Here is a 16,298-nt window from a genome sequence, read left to right on the forward strand (position 1 = left end):
TGCATAGGCGATTATCTTTCAGCTGGCAACAAGTTATTTAACCCCAGCTGATGCAATGAGTAACTCCTCATTTCTTAAACAACCATGGCAAAAGACACATCCTGTGGTCGTGGAAAAGACGTTAGTCTGTTTAAGAAGGGTCAAATCATTGGCCTGCATCAAGCAGAGAAAACATCTAAGGAGATTGCAGAAACTACTAGAACTGGGTTAAGAACTGTCCAACGCATCATTTAAAACTGGAAGGATGGTGGGGAACCATCGTCTTCCAGGAAGAAATGTGGTCGGAAAAAATCCTGAATGATCGTGATCGGCGATTACTTAAACGTTTGGTCAAATCAAATCGAAGAAAAACAACAGCAGAACTCAGGAGTATGTTTAAATGTGAACGCAAAAGCATTTCCACACGCACAATGCGAAGGGAACTCAAGGGGTTGGGATTGAACAGCTGTGTAGCCGTAAGAAAACCTCTAATCAGTAAGGATAACCAGAAAAAAAGGCTTCAGTTTGCTAGGGAGCATAAAGATTGGACTCTGGAGGAATGGAAGAGGGTCATGTGGTCTGATGAGTCCAGATTTACCCTGTTCCAGAGTGATGGGCGCATCAGGGTAAGAAGAGAGGCAGGTGAAGTGATGCACCCATCATGCCTAGTGCCTACTGTACAAGCCTGTGGGGGCAGTGCTATGATCTGGGGTTGCTGCAGTTCTGGTCAGGTCAAGGTTCAGCAACATTGTGTGCCCAAAGAATGAGGTCAGCTGACTACCCGAATATACTGAATGACCAGGTTATTCCATCAATGGATTTTGTCTTCCCAAATGGAACGGGCATATTCCAAGATGACAATGCCAGGATTCATCGGGCTCACATTGTGAAAGAGTGGTTCAGGGAGCATGAGACATCTTTTTCACACATGGATTGGCCACCACAGAGTCCAGACCTTAACCCCATTGAGAATCTTTGGGATGTGCTGGAGAAGGCTTTGCGCAGTGGTCAGACTCTCCCATCATCAATACAAGATCTTGGTGAAAGATTAATGCAACACTGGATGGAAATAAATCTTGTGACACTGCAGAAGCTTATTGAAACAATGCCACAGCGAATGCAGGCTGTAATCAAAGCTAAAGGCGGTCCAACAAAATATTAGAGAGTGTGACCATTTTTTGGTGGCGACTTTTTTTTTGGCCAGGCAGTGTATATTTGTATGAAAGCGTGCGCTCTAACTCTGACTTTGTCCCTCAGTCACATGCACTGGTGCAGGGACATCGTCCTGCAGAAGACCAACAGCGAGAGCTGGGGCTTCAGCATCGTCGGGGGTTACGAGGAGAGCCACGGGCAGCAGCCATTTTTCATTAAAACTATCGTGCCTGGGACGCCTGCTCACTTCGACGGCCGTCTAAAGTAAGTAAAACTCACCACACTTTGAGCCGAGTCCCTCCAGATACAGGTTGACGACACAGACTTAAAGTTTCATCACAATATTTTGCAGCATTATTGTGGTAACAAGAACTATTTATTACATTATTTTTATGCATGACTGTTTGTCACAGCAATTATGTCCCCACAAACACAAATAATGCTCCAGAAAAACATTCCCATTTATAACTGTGAAGTGTAACTTGTATCACTAAGCTGCACATATTAACTGTATTTTCAAATGTACTGACGTTTTCATTCAAAATACTAAAACTATCCATCGTGATATTAGAGAGAGTTTAGATTCTTATTGTTATCATGATGCCCTGCAAAAACAAAAATCTTTCCTGTTTTTTTGGTCTAGTTTCCTGTGCAAATACCTTAGTACAAAACTAACTTACAAATATCTTTTCAGCAAGATATAACTCATTTTAAGTAAATAAATCTTTAACACTGATGAAAAAGTTCTAGTTTTATAGGCAGATTATTTCACTATTAACAGTATAAATGACTTGTTATAAGATAAATAATCTGCCACTTTCTACATTTATTTTAATGATTTATTCACTAAAAACAAGCTCACATTGTTTTTCTGACGAAAACTAACTTGTAAGTTAGTTTTCTTATTTCATGTGTACTAAGCAGAGTTGGGTAGTTACTAGTTACTCGAGTAACATTTTGGGAAAAAAATACTTCTAGGAGTATTTTTGCTGTGCTGCACTTTTTTCTTTTAATTGAGTAATTTTATAAATTTTATTATGCAGTGTTTCTACTCTTACTTTAGTAAAATTTCTGGATTTTCTACCCACTGAATGAAAATGAAACATGTTTTAACCAAAAAGTCACCAGACACAGACTTGCTGTTCTTGTTAAAGTTTTATAAGTTTTTTTATTGAAAGAAACTGATTTGAAAAAATTTTCTTTTGGGTGATAAAGTAATTTCTTGGTTGGCTACTTTTTACTTTTACTTGAGTATAATTGTTGGGTTCTCTCCCCTCTTCTGGAACAGAGACTTTTGCACTAGAAACCAAAATTACTCTGTAAAATTGGATTTTGCCCAGACTCCAGACTCTGCGTTAACGGCGGCTGTTTCTCTTCAGGTGCGGCGATGAGATCGTGGCGGTGAACGGCGCTACGACGGTGGGGATGAACAATTCCTCGCTCATCCCGATGCTCAAGCTGCAGAAGAACAAAGTCACGCTGACTGTTGTGTCCTGGCCTGGAAGTTTAGTGTAATAAAAACAAACTTTGTCTCTTTTTGTGTTCATGTGAGCATTCACAAGTAGCCCTGCTCAGATGCATTCCTTTAATCTCTGATTATTTTTGTTAATTTTATGCAGAACGTTGTACATAATCCCAGCCCCGTCTGTTAAAGCTGTCCTGTAGAAACTGGTTGTAACACTAAGATGTACAAATCATAAAAATTTTGTCAAAACTAACTAGAAGGATTCAGTTTTGATGACTGATTCTAGCAACCGTTGCTAGTATAAACTTTAATGTAGGATCCTGACTGTGGACAGATGCCAAACGAATGAACAATTTGATTCAGTCCAAAATTAAAGCTCTTTCTGAACATGATGCAAAATATTTATTTTATAATCTGAATAAAATCAGAGTGTTTTAGAAGGTGGGTTGGGTATTTTGCTGTATAAATGTTCATTTTTATTAAAAGAAGAAGGTAAAGTTATGATGTAATAGTAAAATGTGACTCATGTACAGATGATTATACTAAATTTGGATTAGAAAACAAATTTATTCATCGTTTAGGCTCTTTTTTTATTATTTAGTCACATTCAGGAACAACAAATAAGCTTGCTGTTCTTTTCCTAATGAAAGTGTTGCTAATTTGATGTTTATTTTTTAATTTTCTTTTATTTGTCAACATCCAAGCCCTCATTTTTAGCACTGTATTTATTTCCATAAATAGTTAATCTTGACAGATTTAAAGGAAGTGGGTGCCTTGGAGGTATTGAAGGACAAATAACTGCCTTAAACTGTCTCTGTACCAAAATGTGTTAATAAAAGTAGATTTAACGTGGCCTTGCCTGCATCCTGACGGAGGCGGCTGTCGAACAACAAAGTGGCTTTTTGAAATATAAACCAAGTAACATGTAAATAATCCCCACTCTGTTTAGTTTTGTTCAATAAAATCATATCAAATCATGTTTTCTTTGGTTTCATTTTGTAGAGTTTAACATGTTGAAGTCAAGGAAATGTTTCGAAGTAATAAAAAAATTTTTTAAAAATGAGAACATATGCGCGTGTTTCTTTGTTATCCCAGATGGGAAGTGTAATATGTACGGAAGCCCTTTTAGGTCAATTCTTGATTCAATTACAGCTTCGTCTTGTGGTTTACATCTCTACCAGTTTTGATGAACAGTTTTGTTGATCAATAGACTGAAATTTCTGATTTGAATTTCAAATTATTTGACTGTCGGTTCTTTTAAAATTTGGAGAAACAAAAAGGTGAACACTTTCATCTCTTTCCTGTTCATTAATTTTTAATCTGTCACATAAAGTCTAAATTTCTCATGGTTGCAACATAAGAAAATGTATAAAACTTCATGGTGTATTGATACTTTTGGAGAGCTGTACATGTTGAACTGTTCAGTGTCTGAACTGCTCAACCTGCCCCCTAGTGGTAAAAAATATGTATATTAAATAAATATGAAATGTTTGCATAATTTCACACACGGCCTAATCTGGACTGGGAAAGACTCAGGTAATTCAGAAGATTCTTATATTTGAGTCTTCATATGTAGAGAGGTTTTAGTTGCATGTTTGGATTAATTCTGATTTTCAAATACAGCTTTTTTTAAGAAAAAAAAAAAATTAAACGAGAAACTATTTGCTTCTGTACCCTGACTGAAGTACGATCCATTTGCAGTTTATTTTGATTTTTATGTAAAATCTTGGTCATGTTATGATTTCTAACAGAACTCTAATTGGAATACAAGCTGGCCCGCAGCATCACAAATCCTCTACCGTACATAAGTAGGCTTTTTATGGACAGACTAATACACTAAGAAAATAAAGTAAATTATGAGAGATAAAGTAGTATTACAAAGTTGCAATACTACAACTTTATCGTATTTTTATTCTCGTAAACCTGACTTTATTCTCATACAACTTTATTCTTGTAATTTGGTTTTTATTTTTTCTTGGTATGGCCCTAACACTCGGTCATAGTTTTTCTATATATACAGCCATTATTTTAAGTTACTGAAAAGCTCAATAGTGGGCTTCTTTGACATCAACACGTTAAAATCCGAGAAGTACCAACTTTCACGTTTATATTTCTGATTGTAGGACAAAAAAAAAGCTTTTTTGGTGTGTAGATGGCATTTTATGAAAACTTCCTGCCCCCAATGTGCCATTTATCTGCTACTTATACACCAAGGAAACAGAAAGCTATGGATTACCAATTAGAAGTTCCTCAAAAATTAAGATATTTATTAAAATGCCTGCAATACAAGTAGATGGAGGCATGATTAATTTTTTGCACACTTAATTGCGCATTAAAAGCACGAAAATGTGCTTTTAATGCAAAATAAAGTGTCTAAAGTTACACTTTACGCTATAATGAAATGTAACTTTATTAAAATTAACTCGAGTTACTGCCTCAAGACTAAGATTGAATGGGAAAACTGAAACAAAGGATCATAAAATGTCACCACTTCAGTGCAAGGGGAGGTTTTTTTGTATTTAAGATACAGTAGAAACAGAGTGAAGCGTGTTTCCAGCTCTCTGACCACCGGTCTGTAAAATTAGGAAGTAGCAGCAGGTTATGGTAGCAGTGTTCCTACGTTTTACAAATGTGTCAAGTAATTGCAGCCCATCTTGTTAAAGTTAACGATACAGCGCCTTGTTAAACATGACAAACTGCTGCAGCTTCGGTTGCAGAGCGCCACGAATTAAGAGAAGAAACAAAAAAACAAAACAAAAAAGGTGAAAATCAACAGTTTATTCTCTCTTCAGAGGAATTAGGTCGTGGTGACGAACGTTTACATGAACTGTAACAATACCGGGAGGAGGATTTCAGTCTCCTTCACACATAAAGGAGACGGTACTATTCCAGAGGCACTAATAAAATGAAACCCGGGAAATGTTTTGACTTAAATCAGGGGTGTCCAAACCTTTTGTCACATGGGCCAATCAACAATAAACTAAGCAGTATTTAAATTAAACAAAGTAGTCAGATTTGCTGCTGAAAAATGATGTGTAAATTATTCTAGATCCAAAACTTAAAAACGGTTCTGCAGATTTTCCTTACCAACAATAATTATGTAAACTTTCCAGGTATGAATTGAAAGAAAAAATGAATAAAATCAGGATTTAGGCCAGTCTTTCTTTGAAAATGCTTGCTGTATTTAGGTAAGTTTATTAAATCAATTAGAAGCAGAGATTTGAGTGAAACTTTTGAGTAAAAGTTTCTGGTTCTTGAAGAGAATGGAAAAAGCATATTTACCTTTAGCAAATATTTTCTATAGTAAGAAGATTTTACTTTCATTTTGTCATTTATCAAATTTGTATCATTCTTGAACTGAAGTCAGCGGCCACACACAATCAGTCCAGGGGCTGCAAATGGCCCCCAGGCCACACTTTGGACACCCCCGACTTAAATAAAAAATAACACAATCAGGATGATGACCGAAACAAAGTGAAGTGCTTCCAACACGGCACAGACGGATACAAAACTACAAAAATAATGCAAAATCGAAGGATTAAAAAATACCTATAGAATCAATCATTGGCAAAAACCCACCAAAAGACAATTTGTTTGAATATCAGGATTCTCCTCTGGGCTCGAGTGCAATAATCTGGCATCAGATACACTGTAACTATATATGGCTTACAAGGTAAACAAGTCCATATGAACTAGACATCTTTCATTAATCAAAACTATGGTACAGCAATATATTGGCAAAGAAATCTAAAAGATTAAGTAAACTTTATGTAAACAATGGCATACCACTGTACAGCTTATCCTACCATGGTATTTACACGTCAAGTACTTGTACTAGCTAATTCCCAGGTACAAAGAGTTAATATAAAGACGAAAACAACATGGAGGGGGAGACGTATGCTGGGCGCTAGGCAACCGTCTCGTCTACCTGCTAAGAACTGGATCCAGCCGGTTCCAGTTACATCGATTTATACTTTAATATCTAACCGTACATAAGGCAAGGATCGTCACGGAAAGGTGGAGGCATCACATTCGTCTGCGAGGAAGGGGTCACTGGTTTACCAGGCTGAAGGTTCTTTGGGGTAAATGCACTTTTCAAAAGTTTTACTTGTTTTAACACATGAGAGAAAATAAAATCAGAGTGCAACAACATCAACAAACGGGAAGAAAATGTGCAAAATCTGCTCTAAAGCAAAGTGACAGTGTTGCAAATTGTTTTGTACAAAGTACAGGGAGATGTACGGGGTCGTCACGAGAGACGCCAGACCCTTATTCCCACATACTGTGTGTATATATATATATAAACATACATATATATATATGTATGTTATATATATATGTATATATATATATGTATACAAGGCACTAAGGATAAGACTGAAGGGCCGTCCATCCGGTCTGATGACGTTTCCTCAGTCCGGCCGGAATATAGGATATTTAGGAAGGAATTCTATAAGAATCACCTGCAGAGAGAAGAAAACGGTTTACAGGAAAACGGCACAACACTCTAAATATTTTAGCTTTAAAGCAAAGTGTAAGGAATGCAAAGCGGTATTTATGCAGCCATGTTCAATAAATTAGAATATCATCACCTTCATATAATAATGGCCGAAGTTATTTTTTGCCAAAAGTGATTTTTTTTTTTTCTTGTAAAATATGTTTTGGAAAAAAAAGAAAAGGCGGTAAGCATATAAAAAATATTCCTACATCCTGAACTGTTTTTTTTTAACAATTATTATTTCTCACATTTTATTGTATTTCGTTGGGATTTTTTGCAATAGCTCAACACAAAGTTATGAATAATTGTGGAGTAGAACCTGCTTTAGTTGGGTTTATTCCCTCCAGGTGTAAATAATTTATTGAACTAAAACTTAAGACATATTTGCACATTTAGAAAGTCAAAATATATCTAATTTGTCTTTGCAAATTAAATTAAATAATAAAAATAAAGGCTATCCAAGTTAAATTAAAAGATAAGTAGACAGATAATTAATTCCTTTGGGGTTTCAGTCTTCCACACAGCATTCGTAGATTTACATAAAACACTTAAACATCAATATTAAGTCCTTATTGAACTAATCTGTGCAGAAAATATAAACATTTTGTAATTAAGATTAAATAAAACACCTTTTGTAAAAATGTTTGACACAAAACTTTTCAAAAACTTGGTTCAAATTCTGTAATAAAAAAATCTATTAAGCACCTTTTGCTATCCAATTATTAATCAATTAATTCAACTTACATTGATAAGTCACTCAGAAAGTATTGAGTTTTTTACATGTTGATGTTAGAAGTATTTTTAGCTGCAGTGTTTACTAAAGAAACACTGTTATTACATTTAGGGCAAAAAAGTGACTTATTAGTTTATATCTTGTATAAAAAGGACACAATGCTAATTTGTTTTCCAATTCATCATCAGATAACTAAAATAAAAGTTGCATCTATGCTGGATTGTTTTGAAACTGATAACACATAAATCTTATCAGCTAATGTTCGTCGGTGAACTCACATATTCCATCATGTTGCTGCTTTCACATTTTCTCTTGCTGAGCTTCCAGTGCAGCCCCAGCTGGAGGGAGAACAGAGGAGTGAACATCTCCGCCGCTCTTCAGCAGAAACAAAGACACTCAAACACCCCCGACCGAATCACACACACACACACACACACACACACACACACACACACACACAAAGAAAGGAAGGAGAATCTGTCTGAGATCTCCTCTTTAGCGTCGGGGGAATTCAGGAGCAGGACTGTCTGGTCTCGCGGAGGTCAAGCCGTGGCCAGACACCCCGAAGAGCTTCCTTTATTTCTCCGCACGGCTACTAGCTGTAATTTGTTGCTGTGAGACAAAACGAAATTAACACGGCCTTTTACTGCCGACCTCGCGGCCCTCTCAGACCTCTGTGGCAGACCGCAGTTTGCAGAACAGATTAATGATCATAATCCGTCACGATGATGCTCAGCTTGCAGACAAATCACGCACTTCCACACAACAGGCAAATGCACAGGTTGACATGTGTCTCACCTTGTGGTATAATCGGTTATTTTCCCACTCTAACAGCTTCTGGATTGACCGTCTTGTCTTTGGAATAAAAAGAAACAAAAATGAAGAGATGCACGTTAGACGACATGAATCACAGGTCAATCAAACGCTCCAACAGGTAGGAGGGAACTGCCCCCACTTTCAGGATTTATGGACTGAACTAACCAATTTATCGGCCAGTAATTTCCACTTTGTTGTCAGTAACACGACATTTAAATGACGCCAACTCGGGCTGGGAGAGAGAGAATCGCTAAAACATGAACACGAGTCGTTATAACCATCATGGATTTAAAAATCAAACCCTGAGAGAAAACACACGTGATTAGGCCTGTCACAATAAGCAATAAATCAGTTAATCGCATGATAAATTAGAACAAACTCAATAATTTCTATTTGTATGATTTTTAGTTTTTCTGTTTCTACCAAAAACTGAATAACAAAAGTGTTCAGTTTAAAGTTTTGGTCTAAACTAGTCTTTTTTGTTTTTGAAGGACAGTTTTGTTTACAGAGACGTCTTCATTCATTTTATTTGTTATTTTGTTTATTTATTTTGGATATTTAAAATGTATTTCAGTTCCAGTGTTAAATGTTCATTAGGATTTAGAATATGTTTGTGCATTTTCATGCTGTTACCATTATATTACTTGAAAATGGTCTCAAACAGACAACATTACGGTTTATCACAATAACTTGGCGGACAATTTAATGTAACAGGCCTTCGTGTGACGATAAAAATCATAAGAATAAGAAGTTTCCTAAAGAAACTAGACCAAAGTGTAAACCTACAATAAACTTACATCGAATTAATGATATAGTTTTGATCCAGTTTCTCTTCTTGTTGTTTTGGTTGAACAAACCTTTGCGTTAACGAGTAAACAAGTCGGTTCTCCATCTCTGATGTCCAGCGGACTCATCAGCGGTTCTTTGTTTGGGATTGTCACTGTGCTTTCTGATTCAACGGGCTGCGTTCTCATCACACGCTGTGATATCGGGCCACAATCCAACATATTGAATTTTAGATCGGAGCGGTCCCGACGTTCTACTGACTGGAGAACCAGCCTTAACCAGAGTTGGGAAGCAGGCGTTACATTTACTTGAGTAAGTTTTTTGAAAGAAAATTACTTCTAGGAGTATTTTTACTACGTTGTACTTTTGACTTTTTACCTGAGTACTTTTGAGTAATTTTACTCTTACTTGAGTAAAATTTTTGGATTTTCTACCCACTGAATGAAAAACAAACATATTTTAACAAAAGATTCACCAAACACACACTATGCAGTTTTTGTAGAAGTTTCATACGTTTTTTTTTACTGAAATAAACTGATGTGGAAAAATTTTCTTTTTCCTGATTTATTGTTATTTTTTGTAACTTATATAGAATAGAATAGAATAGAATAGAATTACTTTATTCATCCCATCAGGGAATTATGAATTATTGTCATTTTGGTTCTTAAAATACCAAATATTCCACTTAACTTTATATTTTGGTCCGTCTGATGATGTCATTTCTAAATATTAAATGACTGATAACTTGATCAGTTACTCAGTATTTGAGTAAACTTTTTACCAAATACTTTTTACTTCTGCTTGAGTAAAACATGTTGAAGTAGTGCTGCTCTTACTTGAGTACTATTTTTGAAAACTAAATGCTAAATTATCGGTTAACATTATCTTAAGTTTGACCTAAGACTGTCTGGAATGAGAAAATTGGGATAAAAATCTGGATAAAAATCCTGCCGGATGGTACATGAGAGCTGATGTCAGGCTATTGGAGTTGGACTTACTCTCTTGTTGAGGCAGATGACGGGCCACAGACTGCAGCCCACCGTGCAGCAGCAGCACAAACAGCCGCAGAGAAGCCACTTCACATTCACTGGCAGGTTCTTCTTCAAGCAGGCGTTCACTCTGCCGATGCTGGTTTTGAATTCCTCTGGTGCTACCTGGAAAAAACCCCAATTATTTCAAGTATTGGTTAATCTATTGATCATTCTGACGATTAACCGGATGAAGAAAAAGACATGTCCTCCAGATTTGTCATGCAAGATTTTTTTAAACATTAGACGACGCAGAAAAACAAAAAAATTAATTGTTCTATATGCAGAATTTCAATGACGTGAAACTAAACTATGCCACTTGGAAAAAAAGTTCCTTTAAAATCTTAAATGCAAAATGTATTTATTTTTGTAAAATATTTGCTTAATTACGGCAAATAAGCAATAAACAAATAAACATTCTGTTTTAATCAATGTTAAGTAAAGTTAATGCTTCATGTACACCTTTTGGAAAGAAAGAAAATAAAAACCGCCTTCAGTTCTGGATACTTGTTGCAGTTCATCTGATAAACAATAAATAAATAGATGTTTATTTGACTTCAGCTGTGAATAGCTGCATGTAAAATGATGCTTTGCTACACAGTTTTGTAAAAAGCAGTAAAATAATTTCGGGGTTCTTCCTGCTATAGCTGAGTGGAGCTGTTTTCAGAGATTACTTAGACTTACTTATTTTTATTTCTTACTTTTGTAAAGAAACAAGATGTTGACCCCGTAAGGAAACATCTGAAACAGATGACGTCGAAAAAGTACAGAAGCTGGTGCATTCAAAATGAATTAAAATAATGGAAATTAGCATAGCACTATAAATTAGTTGACAATTATTACAATAATTCATTAAGATTAACCGCTACAGCACTAGAGGAGATGTGCAGCTAAAGAACAGCTGAAAGGGAGAGGGACAGTGCAAGTGTCTCTCAGTGTTGTTGACCTAAAAGGTGCTTAATTGTGCTGAGGAAGGATCAAAGAGCTGGAGAAAACCAAAAGGGTAGATGTTTGCAGATGTTGTCCAGAGATGGGATCTCTTTATTCTACACCCAGACTTGCTAACTGAGCTCCAGACTGTTCAAGGCAAAGCAGGGAGTCAAAGGAGAGATAAGCTGAGAGCTTGTGGCAGCACTGGCCAAACAACTTGAATGGTTGCTCATTCCTCGCCGAGTCTGTACGCCATAAAACAGGGGTCGTAATCTTTTATGACAGGATGCAAAGGTCTCTTTGCAAACAGCTAAAGAACTCAGAATAAAGCCCAGCAGGGTCTGATCTGCACCCTTCAATCATCATAATTGTGACCTCATCCATCACATGTCACCCTGGGTCACAATACTGAAGGTGCTTTTTATTACCCTACACTTCCCTCGGCCTGCTCTTCCCCCCGCAGCCTTTTTGTGTTTCAGTGTCCGACCCAGGAAGCTCCCCTGTCTGCGTCAGAATCCTCATTTCATTATTTTATCACCTGGAGCTCGACCCTCCGAAAAAAAAGAGAAAAAGAAACAGATGATCCCCCTGCCAGCCGAGCACCAATGGACGGCTTACTCATTTACAGAGCTGGACAGCAGCACATTCAGGCTCTTTTCTGCCGCGCTGCCTATAATGCATCTGCATCAGATCAAACCAACCCAGGAAACTTTGAATGGGCCGTTCTGGGGAAGTCAGGGCCATTAAAGGCCCAGCAGAACAAAAGATCCACTGCAGCTTTAATTGCTTAATTCATCCCGGTTGGGTTTGAACAGAAATTCATGAAAGAGTGTAGTGTATAAAAAAATAACAAAAAATAACAACAACAAACCATACCTTTCCTGTGAGAACAGAGGGAAATTCTGTGTCGAATCTGTTGCTTAATCCAAACCTGGAAAAAAAGAAGAGAAAAAAACATTTGACATGAGAGCTAAAATATAAGACAGTTGGTGCAGTGATGATTATAATAGTTAATTGAATCATTTCTGCAGCTTAATAATGTTAAAAACAGAAAACATGAACAACAAAAACATATTTTTCTTATTAGATTACTGAGCTTGTTATTGTACTTTTCAATCATTTACTCAAATTGCAGAAAATATTCAGTCATGTTGCTAAAGATGAACCAATACTGTCATACTGCGCTGCCAACAATAATTATAAATTATCCCAGAAGTTATTGCGCTAAACAATATTTTGATTTTGAAGCCATTTTCAAGTAATGTTATGATAATGGTATAATAACGCAAGAACATATTCTGAAAGATCAACAAACTTTAAATTCTGATGAGTATTTAACACTGGAACAGGAAGATATTTTAAGTAACCAAAATAGATAAACAAAATAATAATTAAAATGAATTATGAAGTCTCTGTAAATAAAATTGTCCTTCAAAAAAGGGCTACTTGAGACCAATGCACCAAACCAAATACTTTTGTTATCTAGATTTTGTTAGAAAAAGATAAATTAATAATCATGCAAATGGAAATGATTGAGTTTTAATTATTGAGCCATTAATTGATTTATTGCGACAGGCTTGCAAGACACACTCCTTCCAAGAACTTCTTTACTGTCATCTGTCCGCAAAATATTTCCCCCAAAGTCTTGAGGATCATGACAATATTTTTGACAAATGTAAGCTGTACTTTTGTGTTTGGTTTGTTAGCACTGTTTTTGTCCTGGAACTGTCCCATTGATGCCATTTTTGCTCCATCCTTTGCTCATTGTTGGATGAGGGTAGTTTTGGTATGTCACCACTCCTAGGAAGGTTTACTGTGGTTTAATGTTATCTCTGTTTGTGTATAATGTCTCTCCCTGTGGTTCGTTGGCCTCCCAAGAAATTAGAAATGGCTTGGTAGCCCTTTCCAGGCAGACAGATGCCAATTAATTGATGCTTCATCTGTTCTTGGTATTTTTTCAGCCAATGTCAAGTTGTCAGATGGGTTATGTTTGAGTAAATTCTTGGTTTGGCAGTAATCAAGCCTGAGTTTGGCTAATGAAATTTAGATTAGCTTTCAAAAAAAAGAGTATGGTTAATAGCATAATTTAATCAGGTTTGTTAGTTCGTCACCAGGCTGGTTTAAATAGCTATTTCCCCTTAATTTAAATAATTTTAAAGTTTTAATGGTCTGTGTCTCACATTAAAAATTGTAGTATGATCTGACATATTTTAAGTGTGACAAAAAAGGAAAATCACAACTGATATTAAAGGTGACAAATACTTTTGCCTCAGCAAGCCTTTTCTACATAAACAATTATATTCTTACTCACATATTTGCATGATAGACTAGTTGTGTCTGCAAATCTAACCACACTTGTGATTTGTTTTTGAAATGTTCTGTGCCCCAAACAGAACAAAAGTGACAGGGACTGAGCATATGAGGTAGATGATGCAAAAAGAAGATGAAGAGGCAGCCGGTAGTGATGACCAGCTGCTGAACTGAGATGCTTTTTAGCCTTGTTATCACTTCATCAGAGTTTTTAAAGTGCAACAGCCTCCATCAGTTGTCCAGCGGGGTGTCTACTCATAGCCTTTATATTTAAACTTTTTAAAATGTCGGAAAAACCGACAGATAAGACGCTCAACTGATCATGTCAGTCCAAAACATTAGATTGACGGCTGCTGCTCGGTGATAAGACTTCTAGCTAACGGTTAATCTCATGTAAACATAACTAACTGGAATACCAACTGCCGGTCCAGGTAACGGTTGCCATGGTGACAAATAGCCGTTACTTTATTGCGCGCTAAACTCCGCGACTTGACAGATGTTCAACTGTTTCTGTTGTGTTTTTGACGTTAGCTAGTAGCAGCAGCAGCAGCAGGCTAGCCTCAGCTAGGCAGGCTCTGTGGAAATAACAAAGCCCCTCACACAGACAGGAGAAACAGGAGCACGGCGCGGCTTACACGGTGATGTGCCCGGCCCCTCGCATGATCACGGGCTCCGGACAGTATCTCTGTAAGTGCTCCTCGCTCACTACGTGTTCATCGTCTTCGTCTTCTAACTCATAAATGGTATCAAAGTCCGCCATGTTGGGTTGTAAGACGCTCATCATCGCCCCGCTGCGTCCAGATTTACAAGAGCTGGAACCTTGTATGGCAAGACAGTTTGCCATGTAAGAGGCAGACTTGGATCTTTCAAAGAAAAAAAAAGATTTTAGGAATATCCTTTATTGTCCTACTGTGTGGGAATTTGACATCAGGAAGATCACTTTAAATGAAAAAAAAATCAAAAACAAAACAATAATAGCAGGGTTAGTCAGACTTATTGAGTTTGTTAAAGTCTTACAGCTGCTAAGGATCTGTGATAATGCTCCTTTGTGCACCTAGGATGCATTATTCAATCACTGGAGAAACTCACCAGTTCAACAATAGCTTCATATATAGAGTGGGAGACATTGTCAAACAGTGATGTTATTTTAGCCTTTCAGTCTCCCACCAACTGCAACATGTCAAGGCAGCATACTAGCGTAGCGCTAGCATTTCTGATGATGATGCAAGCTGGACTCAAGGACACCTATGCACTAATACTGAGTTTTTTATGATTACATGCTTACCACGAGAAACCATTTCTCATAAAATCTACCAGCTGATTATCACAAACAAATTTATTAAACTTAAATATAATATCATCTGATAATGCAAAGTTTACTATGACCTTTTTAGTGAATATCCCCCAAATAATTCCCAATATTCAATAACACTCATTATACACTCCCAATTTTTTGACCAAAGTTAGAAGTTGTGGGGATGTGTAAAAGTAAGAGAACTGCAAAACACCAAAATCGGGGGAAAGGTGAGTAGGGAATATATTATATATCTTATAATTTATATATTATTAACTATCAGAAGGTAAAGCTCATTAACCAAGAAAACCCAATTCAGAACAAAAAGCATGTAAAAGGATTTCTTTACATCTACGCTTGATGCAAGTCCAGGATATTTGCTCCGTATGGAGAAGATGACTTTGTCAAGTCTGCCATCCACCCATAAATGGTTTCATTGGATATTAAATCAGGATTACATTCAGGATGTCATTGTGACATTTTTGGGGGAATCTACATTTATTTTTTTGTCCTACAAAAAAAACATTATTCATATACAGCAATAAAATGTTCTTAGTAATGTTGTCATGTAGAAATAAAGACCATATAGTAAAATTATTAAAATTTTCCTTATTTTAAATGTTAGATGTGTTTCCACGTACTCATTTTCCAAATACAAACTGCCTGTTTAAACATCTTAAATAGTTATTAAGGGATTACACTGTGAAACTTGAAACAGCTGGAATTTGTGGGGTCGTATTTATGAAAGAAATCTTGAAGTATAGTGCATTGTGTTTTCTGAAAACAATTACTAGTAAAAGCTACATTTTAGATACCTAAAATTTATTTGGCACTTCAAATATCACCAGTGCTGCTCTAAAAAAAGAGGATGTATTTGTGACTTAAAACCTATTGTATTTTATTTCTAAAAATGAAATTATTTGCCACTGGAAAAATTACACTAAAGATACGATACCCTCAAATGTAAATGTGAACTCTGGTAAAAGATCTATCCAAACAAAGGTGCCAGATGTCCTGGTGAGAGTTTAGATTTGTTTCACCTCCATTACCAATCCCCTCGCTCTGTGAATGTTGAAAAGGTAATCTTTGGTCCTGGTTTTAGTTGTCTTAAACGTTATAATTTTTTGCTCTAATTCAATGGATACAGACACAATTATCTGTTTACTTGTAAGCATCTGTTGATTTATGAAGACCAACACACATCAGCCTCACTTCAATATGCTCTCTTGTCTTTCCCACACTGAGGAATGACTAAAATAAATTGTTTTGGTTTGTTATGTCGATGTCATATTTGTACTCCTAAAGAC

At 36.4% G+C, this 16,298-nt stretch overlaps 2 protein-coding genes across 4 annotated transcripts in view; one reads left to right on the plus strand and one right to left on the minus strand.

The window, feature by feature from the left end:
* Positions 1-3,650, plus strand: part of lnx2b (ligand of numb-protein X 2b) — a 28,111-nt gene extending 24,461 nt beyond the window's left edge. For both annotated transcript variants that reach the window (XM_028009184.1, XM_028009185.1), the window contains exons 9-10: positions 1,237-1,395; positions 2,511-3,650. In XM_028009184.1, coding sequence (XP_027864985.1) covers positions 1,237-1,395; positions 2,511-2,646 — 295 coding nt within the window. In that variant the 3' untranslated portion in view covers positions 2,647-3,650. The remainder of the gene's footprint in view (positions 1-1,236; positions 1,396-2,510) is intronic.
* Positions 3,651-5,356: 1,706 nt separating this feature from the next.
* chic1 (cysteine-rich hydrophobic domain 1) lies at positions 5,357-14,494 on the minus strand. 2 transcript variants are annotated; one of them, XM_028009675.1, is made up of 7 exons: positions 14,333-14,494; positions 12,264-12,318; positions 10,428-10,583; positions 8,626-8,682; positions 8,106-8,165; positions 6,954-7,059; positions 5,357-6,918 (listed from the first exon to the last, which is right to left on the minus strand). In XM_028009675.1, exons 1-6 carry the CDS (start codon positions 14,479-14,481, stop codon positions 7,009-7,011), a joined length of 528 nt encoding a protein of 175 aa, XP_027865476.1. In that variant the 5' UTR covers positions 14,482-14,494; the 3' UTR covers positions 5,357-6,918; positions 6,954-7,008. The 2 variants fall into 2 exon arrangements, with proteins under 2 accessions (XP_027865476.1, XP_027865477.1); XM_028009676.1 differs by lacking the exon at positions 14,333-14,494 and adding an exon at positions 13,699-14,282.
* Positions 14,495-16,298: the final 1,804 nt, after the last annotated feature.

Source organism: Xiphophorus couchianus, chromosome 23 (genome assembly GCF_001444195.1).
Source record: "Xiphophorus couchianus chromosome 23, X_couchianus-1.0, whole genome shotgun sequence".
NCBI classification, from domain to species: Eukaryota; Metazoa; Chordata; class Actinopteri; order Cyprinodontiformes; family Poeciliidae; genus Xiphophorus; species Xiphophorus couchianus.